The 12828-nt window shown below is 28.8% G+C and overlaps 1 protein-coding gene across 1 annotated transcript in view; it reads right to left on the reverse strand.

The window, feature by feature from the left end:
- Cad88C (cadherin 88C) overlaps positions 1–12828 on the reverse strand; it is a 253672-nt gene that overhangs the window by 9591 nt on the left and 231253 nt on the right. Inside the window, exons 29-32 of the mRNA XM_075375504.1 lie at positions 11879–12015; positions 7516–7714; positions 3959–4157; positions 588–723 (exon numbers count right to left, since the gene is read on the reverse strand). Of these exons, the coding sequence (XP_075231619.1) occupies positions 588–723; positions 3959–4157; positions 7516–7714; positions 11879–12015 (671 nt within the window). The remainder of the gene's footprint in view (positions 1–587; positions 724–3958; positions 4158–7515; positions 7715–11878; positions 12016–12828) is intronic.

Raw genomic sequence — 12828 nt, forward strand, 5'->3', positions numbered from 1 at the left:
CTGTATATAATGCAGAATATATACATTTTGTTAAAATATTATTAATTCCTTACATATTTGATCAATAACTCATTAGTCAGTCAATTTTTAAACTTCACTGACCAATGCACAATAAAAAAGAAAAAGCAAACGTTAGGGAATTTTTTTAATAGATCTTTATTTTTAAGTAAGTTACAAAAAAAAACTACCATATAAAGCACTCCCTTCCTTCAGGAATGAGATAAAAAAATTCAAATGTCATAATTTAGTTATTCTTTTTAAAAGGAAATTAATATAAAGACTAAATTGTATGAAATTTTATAAGCTATAAAAAAGGGTTTAATGAGATGTTATTCTAAAATCAACAGTTTTGAGATAATTGTTAAAAAACTCTGTTTTATTCTCCTTTCACCAGCTTTGTTACCTATTTCTCACATAACATAAACTAAAAAGATGAAATACCTGTAAATTGTAATCACATTTATAAAAATTAATGTGAAACTATTCTCTACAACAACTTTTCAGCCACATTCACTATCATATCTGTTACAACACATTCCACAACTTAAACATATAGACGTAAAAATGCAATCTAAAATAGATTTTACCTCATTGATTCGTCCTCTTTATACCACTCATTTTCATATGCTTGCATCCATATTGGATTGGAACCCTCCACACTGTGCATGTTTGTGTTTGGCACCCTTCCAGATACACGCCCTGTTACATCTGATTCATTTGAACCTACAAAGAATAAAGTAATAAGTATACTTCAGGAAAATTTGTAACAATGCAGATTCCAAAAGATATATATATATATATATATATATATATATATATGTTTATAACCAAATTGCCAACCATTTTTTTAGAAGGATACATGTTACTTTGTTTCCAAGATCCTGTTGTGACTGTTATGACCTCAGAGAATGCATTATTTTAAAAAAAGAAGTGTAAAAAATCTCTGTATTGTCAAAAATTAAGACTGTACTTCTAAAGAAGTATAGTATAGAAGAACAGGCTGTAATCCCTATTACAGGTTTTTTAAAATCATTTATAAGCATCTATGAACCCTTCACTTGGTAAAGATCAAAAGTTGGAGAACTCAATATTAATATATTGGAGGATATGAGGCCAGACTAAGAGATAATTACTGAAGGGGGACAGGAGCCCTTCCAGTAGTTATGGGTACCAACTGGTTAATGATTAGCTGAGTCTGAACAACAAAAACTTAATGCTTTGCTTGTGGTAGTTTGAGCACAATGTATTTTATAATATGAAAAATTGTTTAGGTGAGGGGATCTTTCTTCTTTCCTTTTTCTTAAAAAAAAAAACATGATGGGAATGTCTTGGAAAAAATACTCCAGAAAAACTGAGGTAAATTAGTTTTCCAGTTGGATTTCCGGGTGGTGACTATTCAGAAGAAAGTCTAAAACTATGTAGTGAATTAAAAAAAAAACATGAAACTGGCTATTATTTGAAACACTAAGCCTGAATATAAATTAAAAATATATATATAATGAATTTTAATTGTTATATAAAAGCAATTTAAATTAATTTGAATACAATGCAAATTTAATTATGAGGAAATATTAATTTAAAATTGCCCTTCCAAATTTGTGATTATCATAGATTGAATGAAAATGTTTCATTCTCAAAGAGTAATGACTGTTTCCTGTACTTACATTTTTTAATTCTGTTTTTACATTTTATTTTTTAGTACAAGGGTGACATGATTTTTATGATAAAGTTTGTTTGCTATGTATGAGGCATATTCATAAAGTAAGGGCCTATTGGTCATTAAATAAAAAAAATTAACTTGTGAGAAAAGGTTTTTACTTACAGTTTTAGTTTACTACATATCTACTTCACTTTTCCACATAATGGCTATTCAGTTCTAAGTACTTTTCGTAACGCTGCACCAGTTTCTTTAACCCCTCTGCATAGAAGTTCGCCGCCTAAGAATTGAACCAGTTGACCATGGCAGTCTTAGAGTTCCTCGTCGTTTTCAAACTGTTGTCCACCAAGCTACTTTTTCAAATGCAAGATGAGGAATTAGTCGCTAGATGCAATGTTGGGACTATATGGAGGGTGGTCAAAAAGTTCCCAATGAAAATCTTGAATCTTCTTCTTGGTTAAGACAGCGGTGTGAGAATGTGCAATGTTGTGAAGGAGGATTACACTGGACAACAGTTTCCTGCATTGTTGATTTTGGATCACACATCTCAGTTTGGTGAGCATTTCACAGTACATGTCAGCAGTAATTGTTGATCCACATTCTATGAAATCAACCAAAATAGCGCCCTTTTCGTCCCAACAAACGACAGCCAACATTTTTTGACTTGAGAATGGAGACTGCTTAAACTTTTTCAGATTTGGGGTACTTGAATGGCACCACTGCACTGACTGTTGTTTCAATTCTGTGTTGGTGTAGGATATCCACGTCTCGTCGCCCATAACAATGTGGGAAAACAAATCACCTCCATCTTGTCGATAATGGTCCAAAAACACTTGTCCACTGCACATTCTTTGTTTTTTGTGTTGGTCGGTGAGCATTTTCAGTACACACCTTGCACACAATTTGAGTTTTTCTGTGACAATAGTGTAAATGGAGGTGCATCCAACATGCAGAAATTCATCAACCATAGCACTAGTTGTTAATCGTCGATTACATCGCAGTTTTCACTCGTTCAACGATTCCATCAGTCTGAATACTGAGCCTGCCACTCCCCTCTTTGTCATCCACATTTGTGCGACCATTTTTAAAGCCTCAACACCATTGTCTAACCTTTCCTTCACTCATTATTGTAGGTCCATACTTTAGGCACTCCCGATGAATTTCAGCAGCTGAAGATCCTTTTGCACACAAAAATTATTGAATCACAGTGCACACTTCCGAACTGGCTGGAGAAACAATTGTTGTAGATATTGCGATCTGCATTTACTGGCAGGCAAACAACTACAGCATCTAAACAACAGCAGTGGCTTCATAAATAGCTGTTATCGAACAGCTAGGGCCATCGGGTCCTAGATGTGTGAAACTGTGTTCAGACTCAATAATTTTTAAATATAAGCCAACTGCCCTTAGTTTATGAATATGTCTCGTACTTGAATTATGGATATTGAAAAACTTTGATTACTAGCAGTTGTTACGCTCAAAATATAATAGTCACTACTTCCTAATCTAAGAATACACCTGTGTAACTATTGTTATTGTATGCAAACATAACTGGCATCTGCTTTTCAACTTATATAATGAAAAGGAAATAAGTGATTTTAAAGTAATTAATCACTAAGTAGAAAAGTTGAGCTGTTAAGATTTGCTGATAACATTTTTAATTCGCTAAAACTAAAATTGAATTAGAAGAATTAGTAAATGGTACACTCTAATTAAACAAGAGGAAAATTCATTCTAAAACAACTAAAAGTAAAAAAAACGTATTTAAATGTGAAAAGAAGAACAATGATTGAGTTAAGCATTAAAGTAAAATATAATAATATAATGTATCAGAAGTTAATTTTATTAGGCAATAAGATCACAAAGACTGAATAAATAATGAAAAGAAGAAATTAAAAATAGTTTAGAAAATGGGCCCCACTCACTCTCACATATATAAGAACATATAATATTAGAATTAGAAAAAGGGAAATGCATAAACAAAATTTGACTACAAGCACATTTTACAAGTAGCATGAAAGAGTTATGAACTCTCGACACATCACAATTGACAAAAACACAAGATTTTTGACAAAAGGATAGAATAAATTAATACATTAAACACAGATAAAATATACTATTGTATCACATAATAATTAAGTTACACAATATCTTTACGATAAAGCAGTTTAGCCATCCATTTTCAATTTTAAGACTGGATTGTAGTCTTAAAAAGATCTTATGAAGAATTATTTCTCATTATGAATGAAAATTAGGGAAATTTTTAAAAATTATTTCATATCTTAATGTAAATTACAGTACCAAAAGCTGTAATGGTAGCAGCCTTAAGCTGACGTTGATAACGAGCTCGCTGTGACAAGCAAAGGAAGATAACAACAATAAGTAATACAGCAAGGAATGCAGTTGTTCCTGCTAGCCACATCCATATTACATTATCAGCAGTTGCTATTCTTAAAGATTCAACAACTTCAGCACCTTGAGTGTCCAGTACATTGAATTCCTAAAAAAATAAATAAACAATTAGAAATAAATAGTATGAGTAATGTATTATTAAATATCAAGTTCTCATTTAAATAGTTTTATTTTCAGGTTTCTTTCAAAGGCACTACTGAGCATATGAATGCGAGGCTTTTACAAATGCATTTTTTTTTTATTTATGGAATTTTTTATTTTATCTAAGGAACTGAAAAAGTATACTAGGTTTGCTGTTTAATGAAACAAGAAAAAAATTGTAAAAAATTAGTAAAAACTAAAATGTACCAAATAATAATAAAGACAAGTGATTGGAAAAAAAATAAATGAAAATTATTGAAAAACTGTTTAAATTTTCTTATTATTCTTCTAAGTAATGGATATGGATAGAGATGTAGTGCATATTATCCCAAATGCAATTAATTACAATTAATTACAAATAATTACAATTCAACCATAATTACCTCTTCTCATGGAGAGCTGCAAATGAAGTACTGTAATATTCCCAATATTTCAGTTAGAAAACTATAAAAGTGCAAATTAATATTTATAACAAGTCGAAAATAAAAGCGGCAATCTCACTTTACAAAAATTAATTTTCTTTTTCCTTATTCATTTTCTTTTAACAAGCAAACAATAGTAAAATGTCACAAAAGTTTCTAATTATAAGAAAAAAGATGGAATAAAGGAAAAATATTTCTTAAGAATGCAAGTTATTAAATATTACTGCCCTACTAACAATGTAAAAGAATACTGAAAAAATATTTATTTAGACAAATAATACAAATGGACCCAAAAAAAGTTATATTACATGTATTTTATTACATAAATACTTTGGATTTATTTTCGAATCTGACAAAAGTGTAAAAGTGTAACTTGCTGATATATTTGGACATGTAATCATCGGTTAATAAGTATTACGGTAAAATGAAATTATCTTTTTTATTTATTTTTTGTCGTTATTCATTTCGATGGTTTGATAGTATTCTTCTTTCCTTTCTGTTTTGTGATATATCTATTAACCTCAACATAATTACTATATTCTATATCTTCAGTCATCTATTTTGCCATCCCAATCTTTGTCTACTTTTACATTTTTTATCTTCTATACATCCCTTTATTAGCAAATTAATTAAATGATGATGTCTTGATGTATGGTCAATCAATCTAATTCATTTCTATATAAGATTCTATCATAAATTTATTTTCTTTATTATAAATCTTAAAACCTCTTTTTTAAAATGTATGTAATTTTCAACATCTCCTCAATGCCATATTTTTAAGGCCACTGTTCCGTTCCAGTAAATTCGAACAATAAATCCATGCCATTCAGAATTTCTTTAAATTCATTTTTGCTGAATTCAGCCAAAACAAACTATCTTGGGGAATTATTACATTTTTGATCTCTTTTTTTGAATAGAAATCCCACTCTTAAATGTATTACTCAATTCTTGTACTGCTTCTTCTATACACGTACAAGCTGAAAAACAATCTTTTTTTTTATTAATGACTCAGTATTAGTTTTGTATCATAATTATCTGTTAGTGTGGCAAGGCAATTATTGTAATTAGAAAAGATATTATACTAGTATTATAAAATAAACAAGCCCAATGTTGTTTTAAAAATTTTTGATTTTAAATTAGATGATTCAATCTTGATTGAGAATTTTTGGATTTTTATCATTTAAGGTGATGTATATTAAATTAAAATTCATTTACATTTTAGCATTTTGATAATAGGATATTTGTTAATATTTATGGTGATAAAGAAAAACCGGGAAAGAATATGTAAAATTCCTTACTTAATAATAAGTGCAGAGAATGAAATTCAGTTTCACTAAATACATTTCTAATAATAGATTCAAAATATTCTGTATATTTTGGAATGTCATAGAACTAAAAAAAAATTAAGCATTATTTTAATGATATATTTTAGTTAAATTATATGAAATATTTCCATTTGACAGTTACTGGTACAATCCATTAAATTTATATAAATTAGCAGTAAAAATAAGTAAGTAAAGTTAAACTACTTATTTCATTAAGGAATCATGAAAATTAAGTGAATACAGAATTTTTGAGCTTAAAATTATTTCTCATTCCTTTTTAAAAAAAAGAAAACTGCTATTTAACTTATCCTTTTTTACAAAGTCAATAAATAAATCTCAGGTCTGACGTAACATTTTTTGGTGATATTGGTATGATCATCACCACTGAATAAAATGGGGAAATTTACAGAGATTCTTGATTAACAAAACTTAGTCTGGCAACCATTTGTTTTTTTATGATACTCTTAAATCTGAAGTAGTCATTGTTCTTTGTTTTCCTAGTTTTCATCATACAAAACTTAATAACAAAAAAACAAACATAAAAAAGTATTTTCTTGAAATAGCCAAAAATATTTTGTTTAAATTAATTTTCATTAACCCCATAAAATTGTTAAGTTTTATGAAAACATAAGCCATGCACATTTCTAAAAGAATTTTTTATCATAAGTTATTAAGCTAGGTCTATCCAAAACTTTTTTTTGCAAGAACTAATTAATAACATAATTAGTCTCAGTTTTTCATTTCCAATTTCCCAATCACAATTTACTGTCTTCATCTCCCATCATACAGAGTACTTTCATTAATGTGAAGGGCAAATCTGAATCTAAACTTATCATGCCTTATTTTTTTTTTTGAGCAAGTGCACTATATAAAGGAAGTGCAATCAATCAACATCAATAGCAGTACTTTTTTATGTATCATGAGAGAAGGAATGCAATCATTTAAAATAATTTAATAAATTTATAGAAGCTTTATAAAGCTAAAAGTAAGTGTAGGTTTACAGTATTGTTTGAATTCTTCCTATTAGTGCAGAATGCAAAAAGTGTATTTGTTTCACCTTTAAATTATCACATTTAAAAAAGCAACTGAATGACTGCATAGTGTTAATGACTTGCCTACAGCATGTTATGCTTTTATTGCTTTCTAAAATACTTTTTCTATCTGCCACACCATCACCACTATTTATTTACCATTTTTGACATAATTTTATGAATTCATTATAAATGTTTTATTCATCCAGACGAATGCTGGGCATTAAAACAAAAAAAAAAAATCACATTTATTTTCATAAAAATTACTTTCAGTTTTTAATATTTCAAAAGTAAAAGATTTAATAAAAATATATTATTCGGAGTTTACCAGTTTTAACTAAACTTTATATTTAGATTTTCAAAATAAGATATTCAACTCAAGAAACTATGTATTTAGAACTAAGTTCTGAAAGTTAAAGATTTAAAACAAAATAGATACGGTAATTAAAATACATCCATTATTTCTTTCAATAAAAGTACATATTTAACCTTGAAACAATAGAGAAAAACAGCACAAAAATTATCACCTTGAAAAGCCCATCAAGTCGTTCAATGCTTTGATCAATAACTCTAAGAACAGAATTTACTTCCATTATTGAGTGGTCAGTTCTGTTCACAAAATGTAAATATAGGTCGCTACGTGTCTTGTCAACTCTACCATCTCTATTCTCATGTACTTTCATTTCATCCACATTAACTATTGCACCAGTAACATTACCTAAAACCCTGTGATAAAAATGATTTATGCAGTAATTTAAAAATTTTTAAATTGATGAACTAATTTTAATAAATAAATCTTAAAATTAAATTTCATTTTAGAATAAAAGTTACCCATTTAAGTTAAACTGTTATACATGTATGTATGAGTATGCGTACACACACACACACACATACACATACATATATATATATATATATATATACATTTTACTACTTCTATTTATAACTATTATTATTTACAACATTTTACTATTTCTAACTATTTTGCTACTTCTTTCATGTAGTTCATATTATAAAAATGAATTGAAACATTCTGTAAAATTCAGTATATATATATATATGTAAATATATGGTTAATCCAGTAATCTCTATGTAATAAATAAATATCTAGTTTTTTATTCATAAATTCTAAAATAATGGCCACTTACATTTTTAAACCATTAACCCTTCGCACTCTTTTGTCAAATACTGTTCGATATCATAATTTACCAGTACCGCTCCTTTGTTAAGTATAATTCAACAATGAAATTTACACGTAAATTTCAAGTTTGGTTTCTCCTTTGTCAAGTTTGGCTCGACATTTTAAAATTTAATGCACAGAGATTAAAAAACAAACTGACATCTGTTTGTAAGATTGTAAACCCATGTAATATCGATATTCAATATTGATATAATCAAAAATAGATTGTTTTACTCTTAATTACGTTCTTGAAGTGAGGTTGTATATTCCGTGAGTCTGCATGGCAACTACGAGTCATTCTAGTAGTTTTTTAATCTGATTCTGATATTGAAAATAAGTTTAATGATAAAGGTGATAAAATCCTGATTATAATTTTGAAGAACACGATCAAGAAAATGCTATTTTGGACAATTATTGTGAAAGTGAAGATAATGATGATGAAATAGTTGAACCCCAAGGTAAGCTTACTTCTCACATTCCAGAAACTGGGTTTACACCCAGAAAATTATTTCAAGAAATATCACACTGAAAAACGTTTTTTTGATTAAATGAAGGTTTTTGTAAGAAAATTTTAATTTTTTTTTATATAAGCAATTTTACCATATGCACATGGTAACCAACCATAAATTTAATTAACGGCTGACAGGGAACTAAGTGATCAAAAGCTTGGAGATCCAATGGCACTACTTGATTTCAAAATTAGAGAGTAAAGGGTTAACATCTAGGTGATTATTTTTATATGCCTGCATAACAGATTACTGCTATATGTCTGACTTTCCTTCACAACCAACAATATTGAGCAGTGAAGTTTTAAGTTTTTTTAAGTGATATATTTAGTTATGAAGAATAGGCTGATATGCTCTAATTTCTGGAGTAACTTGGAAAAATAATGATGTGGGTAGGGGTCTTTATAAAAAAAGTTTTCCTGGTAGTACCTGTCTGCAAGACAAACACAATTAAAATTCTTTTTTGATGTTCATCTCAAGAAGAGAAACTTATAACGTTTTCAGTAACAAGAAATGATCTGCTTACTGAAATTCAAATATTGATAAACGGATACTAAAATGATTGAAGAGTCAGCATGTTCCAAGACTTGAGAAATTTGAAGTAAGATTGAACCATATGACGAAATGGTATACTGTTCATGAGTACCATTTCTATAAAACTTCCATCTTACTAAGGAACAAAAACCTTTATCACTAGGTTATTCACATCTACAAGTATTACAAAACAGCTGTTTAGAAGTTGAACTCAGAGTCCAATTCTTTTCCAGCAAACTGTAACACCACATAACAAACTTAACTAAGACATGCACAGACATTTTCAATAGCAGTTGAATTGGGGCAATAAGGTCCCAATCTGACAAAATATCCTTTTTCAGAAAAAAAAAAATTATTTAGTACATTTTAAATCGTGGTTTCTGTAGTTTATCAGCATATACAAATCAGGTTTGAACATTTCATGTGAAAATGGTATCTGGGCCAGTCAATCAGGTCTTGTTTTTAATGAGCCAGTCAATCAGGTCTTGTTTTTTTTTTAAATTTAAAACAGGGGCTGGATTTATTTGAACACTGTGGTATGGTGCATTTTCCATGGCTATTACAGATCTCAGTGACAGATTTGGTAGCAAACAAGGCACAACCAATTTTTGAAAATTATTAAAATTCATATAGTCATGGTAATCACCTTTTTTTTTTGACCTGACTAAATATTACAATAGCATTCTTGATAAAACCTTCTTCTCCTCCTGCATTAATTCCTTCAGAAATGGGAGCTTTCAACCCTTTTGAGGAACTATTGGTCTATGCTTGACCCTTTGTGAGGAAGAATATATATAGGTTTCATCTACAAAAATATTTGAATGATTTTCTTCTCTGTACCATATTATAGAGCGAAGATAATGTAACCTTTTATCTTGTGTATCATCATTCTTTATAAAAAGTTTTCTGTTATCAGCTTTTTTCCGCCAGAAGCCTAAATTTTTCATAACTACATGAAGAGTCCAAATGACTCTTTCAGATGTTATTTGCTCTTTATTAATGGCGAAAGTTTTCCCAGAGAGGGTCGTTCTCCATGCTGTAAGTGAAACTCATTTACAGTCATCTGAATAACACCTTTTATTGAAATCATCCAGGCCAGTTTTCAACTTCTTCCTTGCTGTTTTTTAAAAGCAGTACTGAATTCACTTCCATTAGTTACATATTGTTCTTGTTGTCTTAAAATGTGCTTAAGGGATCTAAAGATATATCAAGTCTGGATTTTTTTTTTAATTCTTTGCTTGTTCTTCTTTAATTTCTTTCTTCATAAAATTATAAATATTGAGAATAACTGTTTGAGTCTGATTTTTGATAATCCTCTTTGCTCCAGTTTTACTGGCTTTTGCCGATTATTATGTTTACACTAGAATAAATTGAATTTACAAACAATTCAAGTAAAGTTAAATAAGTTTTCTTTAACTATACTAACACAATTGTAATAAACTTATTAACAAATAACAGCAGTGAACAAAGGTCATTTATGTGTGTTAAATCCAAATGGTTATAAAACATATGTAATGTTTTCAGAAAAGTACGTAAACACAATGTTTTTTACTCAAAGTTCTGATCTCAACTGACAAGTTGTTTACCACCACCACAAACTATTGCTGCAATGCTACACACATCCAGTTTCTATCTGGCAGCAATGAACAAACAAGCTGAAATAATTTCTTGAAAAAAAAACACCGATTGAATATGATAAAAACCTCTAAGCACAGTTTTTAATGAGTAAATTTCGAAATGTGTATTTTTAAAAAGAAAACTGCAAAATGTTTCAGATAGATTCACCTATCCAATTTCAAAGAACTTTTACTTGTTCTTTAAAATTTTACTCTGTTACAATTACGATTACTATATACATTATTATACTCTTATTTCCTCTTCAGTTTTTCCAAAGTACTAGTTTACAAAAGTGATTAATTTGTTTCTATGCACTGTTTATTGTAATTTTTTTGGTGGCTTAAATGCATGTAAAGCACCTGAAGATTAACAGGCACCAATCAGAAATGATTTTTTTCTAGTAAATCACACTTTGCGAATAACATAACTTTAAATTTATTGTTTAACAGGTAGTCAAATGTTTAAAATTTTTCAAAATAATACAAGAATCATTTTAAAGTTAATGAAAATTTCTATTTTAAAGAACCTTTTGGAACAAATTATCAGCACTTCTTTATTGTAGTTGCTGATAGGATGGTTCTAATCATATCAGTCCAATGAACAATTTACTCAAAAAAATCTTTGGAAAAACAAGTTCCATTGATTTTAAAATGAGTTGTTAAAATTTTAAAGTATTTCAGTATTTTGTCATGCTGCTCAACAAGAATGATAATTTTAGAGTTGAATGTTAAAACATTTTAGGTGAATTTGTAATGTCAATAGCCCCACAAAATATTAAGAATTGGGAGTTATGCAATCATTTATTTAGTTCAGCAAAGAAGGCAAAGGAATTGCTTCATTCTTCAGGTCCTCTAATATGTCTAACATGGAATAATTGTTATTTTAGAGCAAGGGCATTACATTTCTGAATGTGTCATACCAGATTTCCTATAACCATTACAACTATAGTATAGACAGAGAGTAAATTAATTTAATAACTTGTATTTTAGTATGTAATTAAATTAATTTTTAACTATCACATTCTAAATTGTAATTTAGATTACATTAACTTACTCTCTAAAAAAGTCTATATTTTCTCTTATCTCAGTAGGATGTTGACGTAATACAAAACGGACTCTTTGATCTTCTCTCAAAAGGTAGATGAAAACTCGTGCTGTATCGTACAATCCTCCGCTATCATTTGCCATCACCTAAAAAGAATTATTATTATTGAAAAATGAAATATTGTCATGTGTAGAGCTTGTTGCACACCACAATAAGTCCTTTAAGTGTTTCCATAGAGGCAATACATTTTTTGTGGTGGGGATATGCAATTCGTTCAGCTGCTTCTTCGCTATTGTAGTGTGTTTGTTAATGTATTTGTATGAGTGTGTCCATTTGTGAATATTATATTAGCTTTGTGAAATAAAATCATCAACGTCATATAATTTTTTAATTTTTATGTTTTCTGTTAACAGATTCTGTTTCCTTAGATTATAATAAGGTTAACATAAGATAGTATTATAATTGCATTTTATTATCATGGAAGATGAAAACAGTGGGGTATACAAGATAAGAATCAGGGGGTATAAATTTATCCATAGTCAGACAAGAGAAATAGTGTTTAATGTTTTTAACTTTATGACAAAGGAGGCGTAAGGTGGACCGATCCTTCTTAAACAAGTTAAGAAACATGTTGCCCAAGCTAAGGAAATTTCACTCAGTAGTGTTCAAAAAATGTTAATTGAAGCTAAAACTAATACCATAATGGCTTCAACAGTCCTAAAAAAAAAATTGTTATAAAAAACTAAAAACATCTGCAGATAACATTAATAAAAGTGTCATTTATGAAAAGATTATGTAATTTTCATATAGATAAAGGTGAACATGTTGCTATTCGATTGCTGGTATCAGTCTAAAATAGAAAACCTCAGTCTTTATGACACATTACACTGATCAACATAAAATTTAGAACTGAAAAGGGAGTAGGTTGTTCTAGGTAATATTTTATATGCTGAATCTGA

Source organism: Lycorma delicatula, chromosome 1 (assembly GCF_047948215.1).
Source record: "Lycorma delicatula isolate Av1 chromosome 1, ASM4794821v1, whole genome shotgun sequence".
Taxonomy (NCBI): domain Eukaryota; kingdom Metazoa; phylum Arthropoda; class Insecta; order Hemiptera; family Fulgoridae; genus Lycorma; species Lycorma delicatula.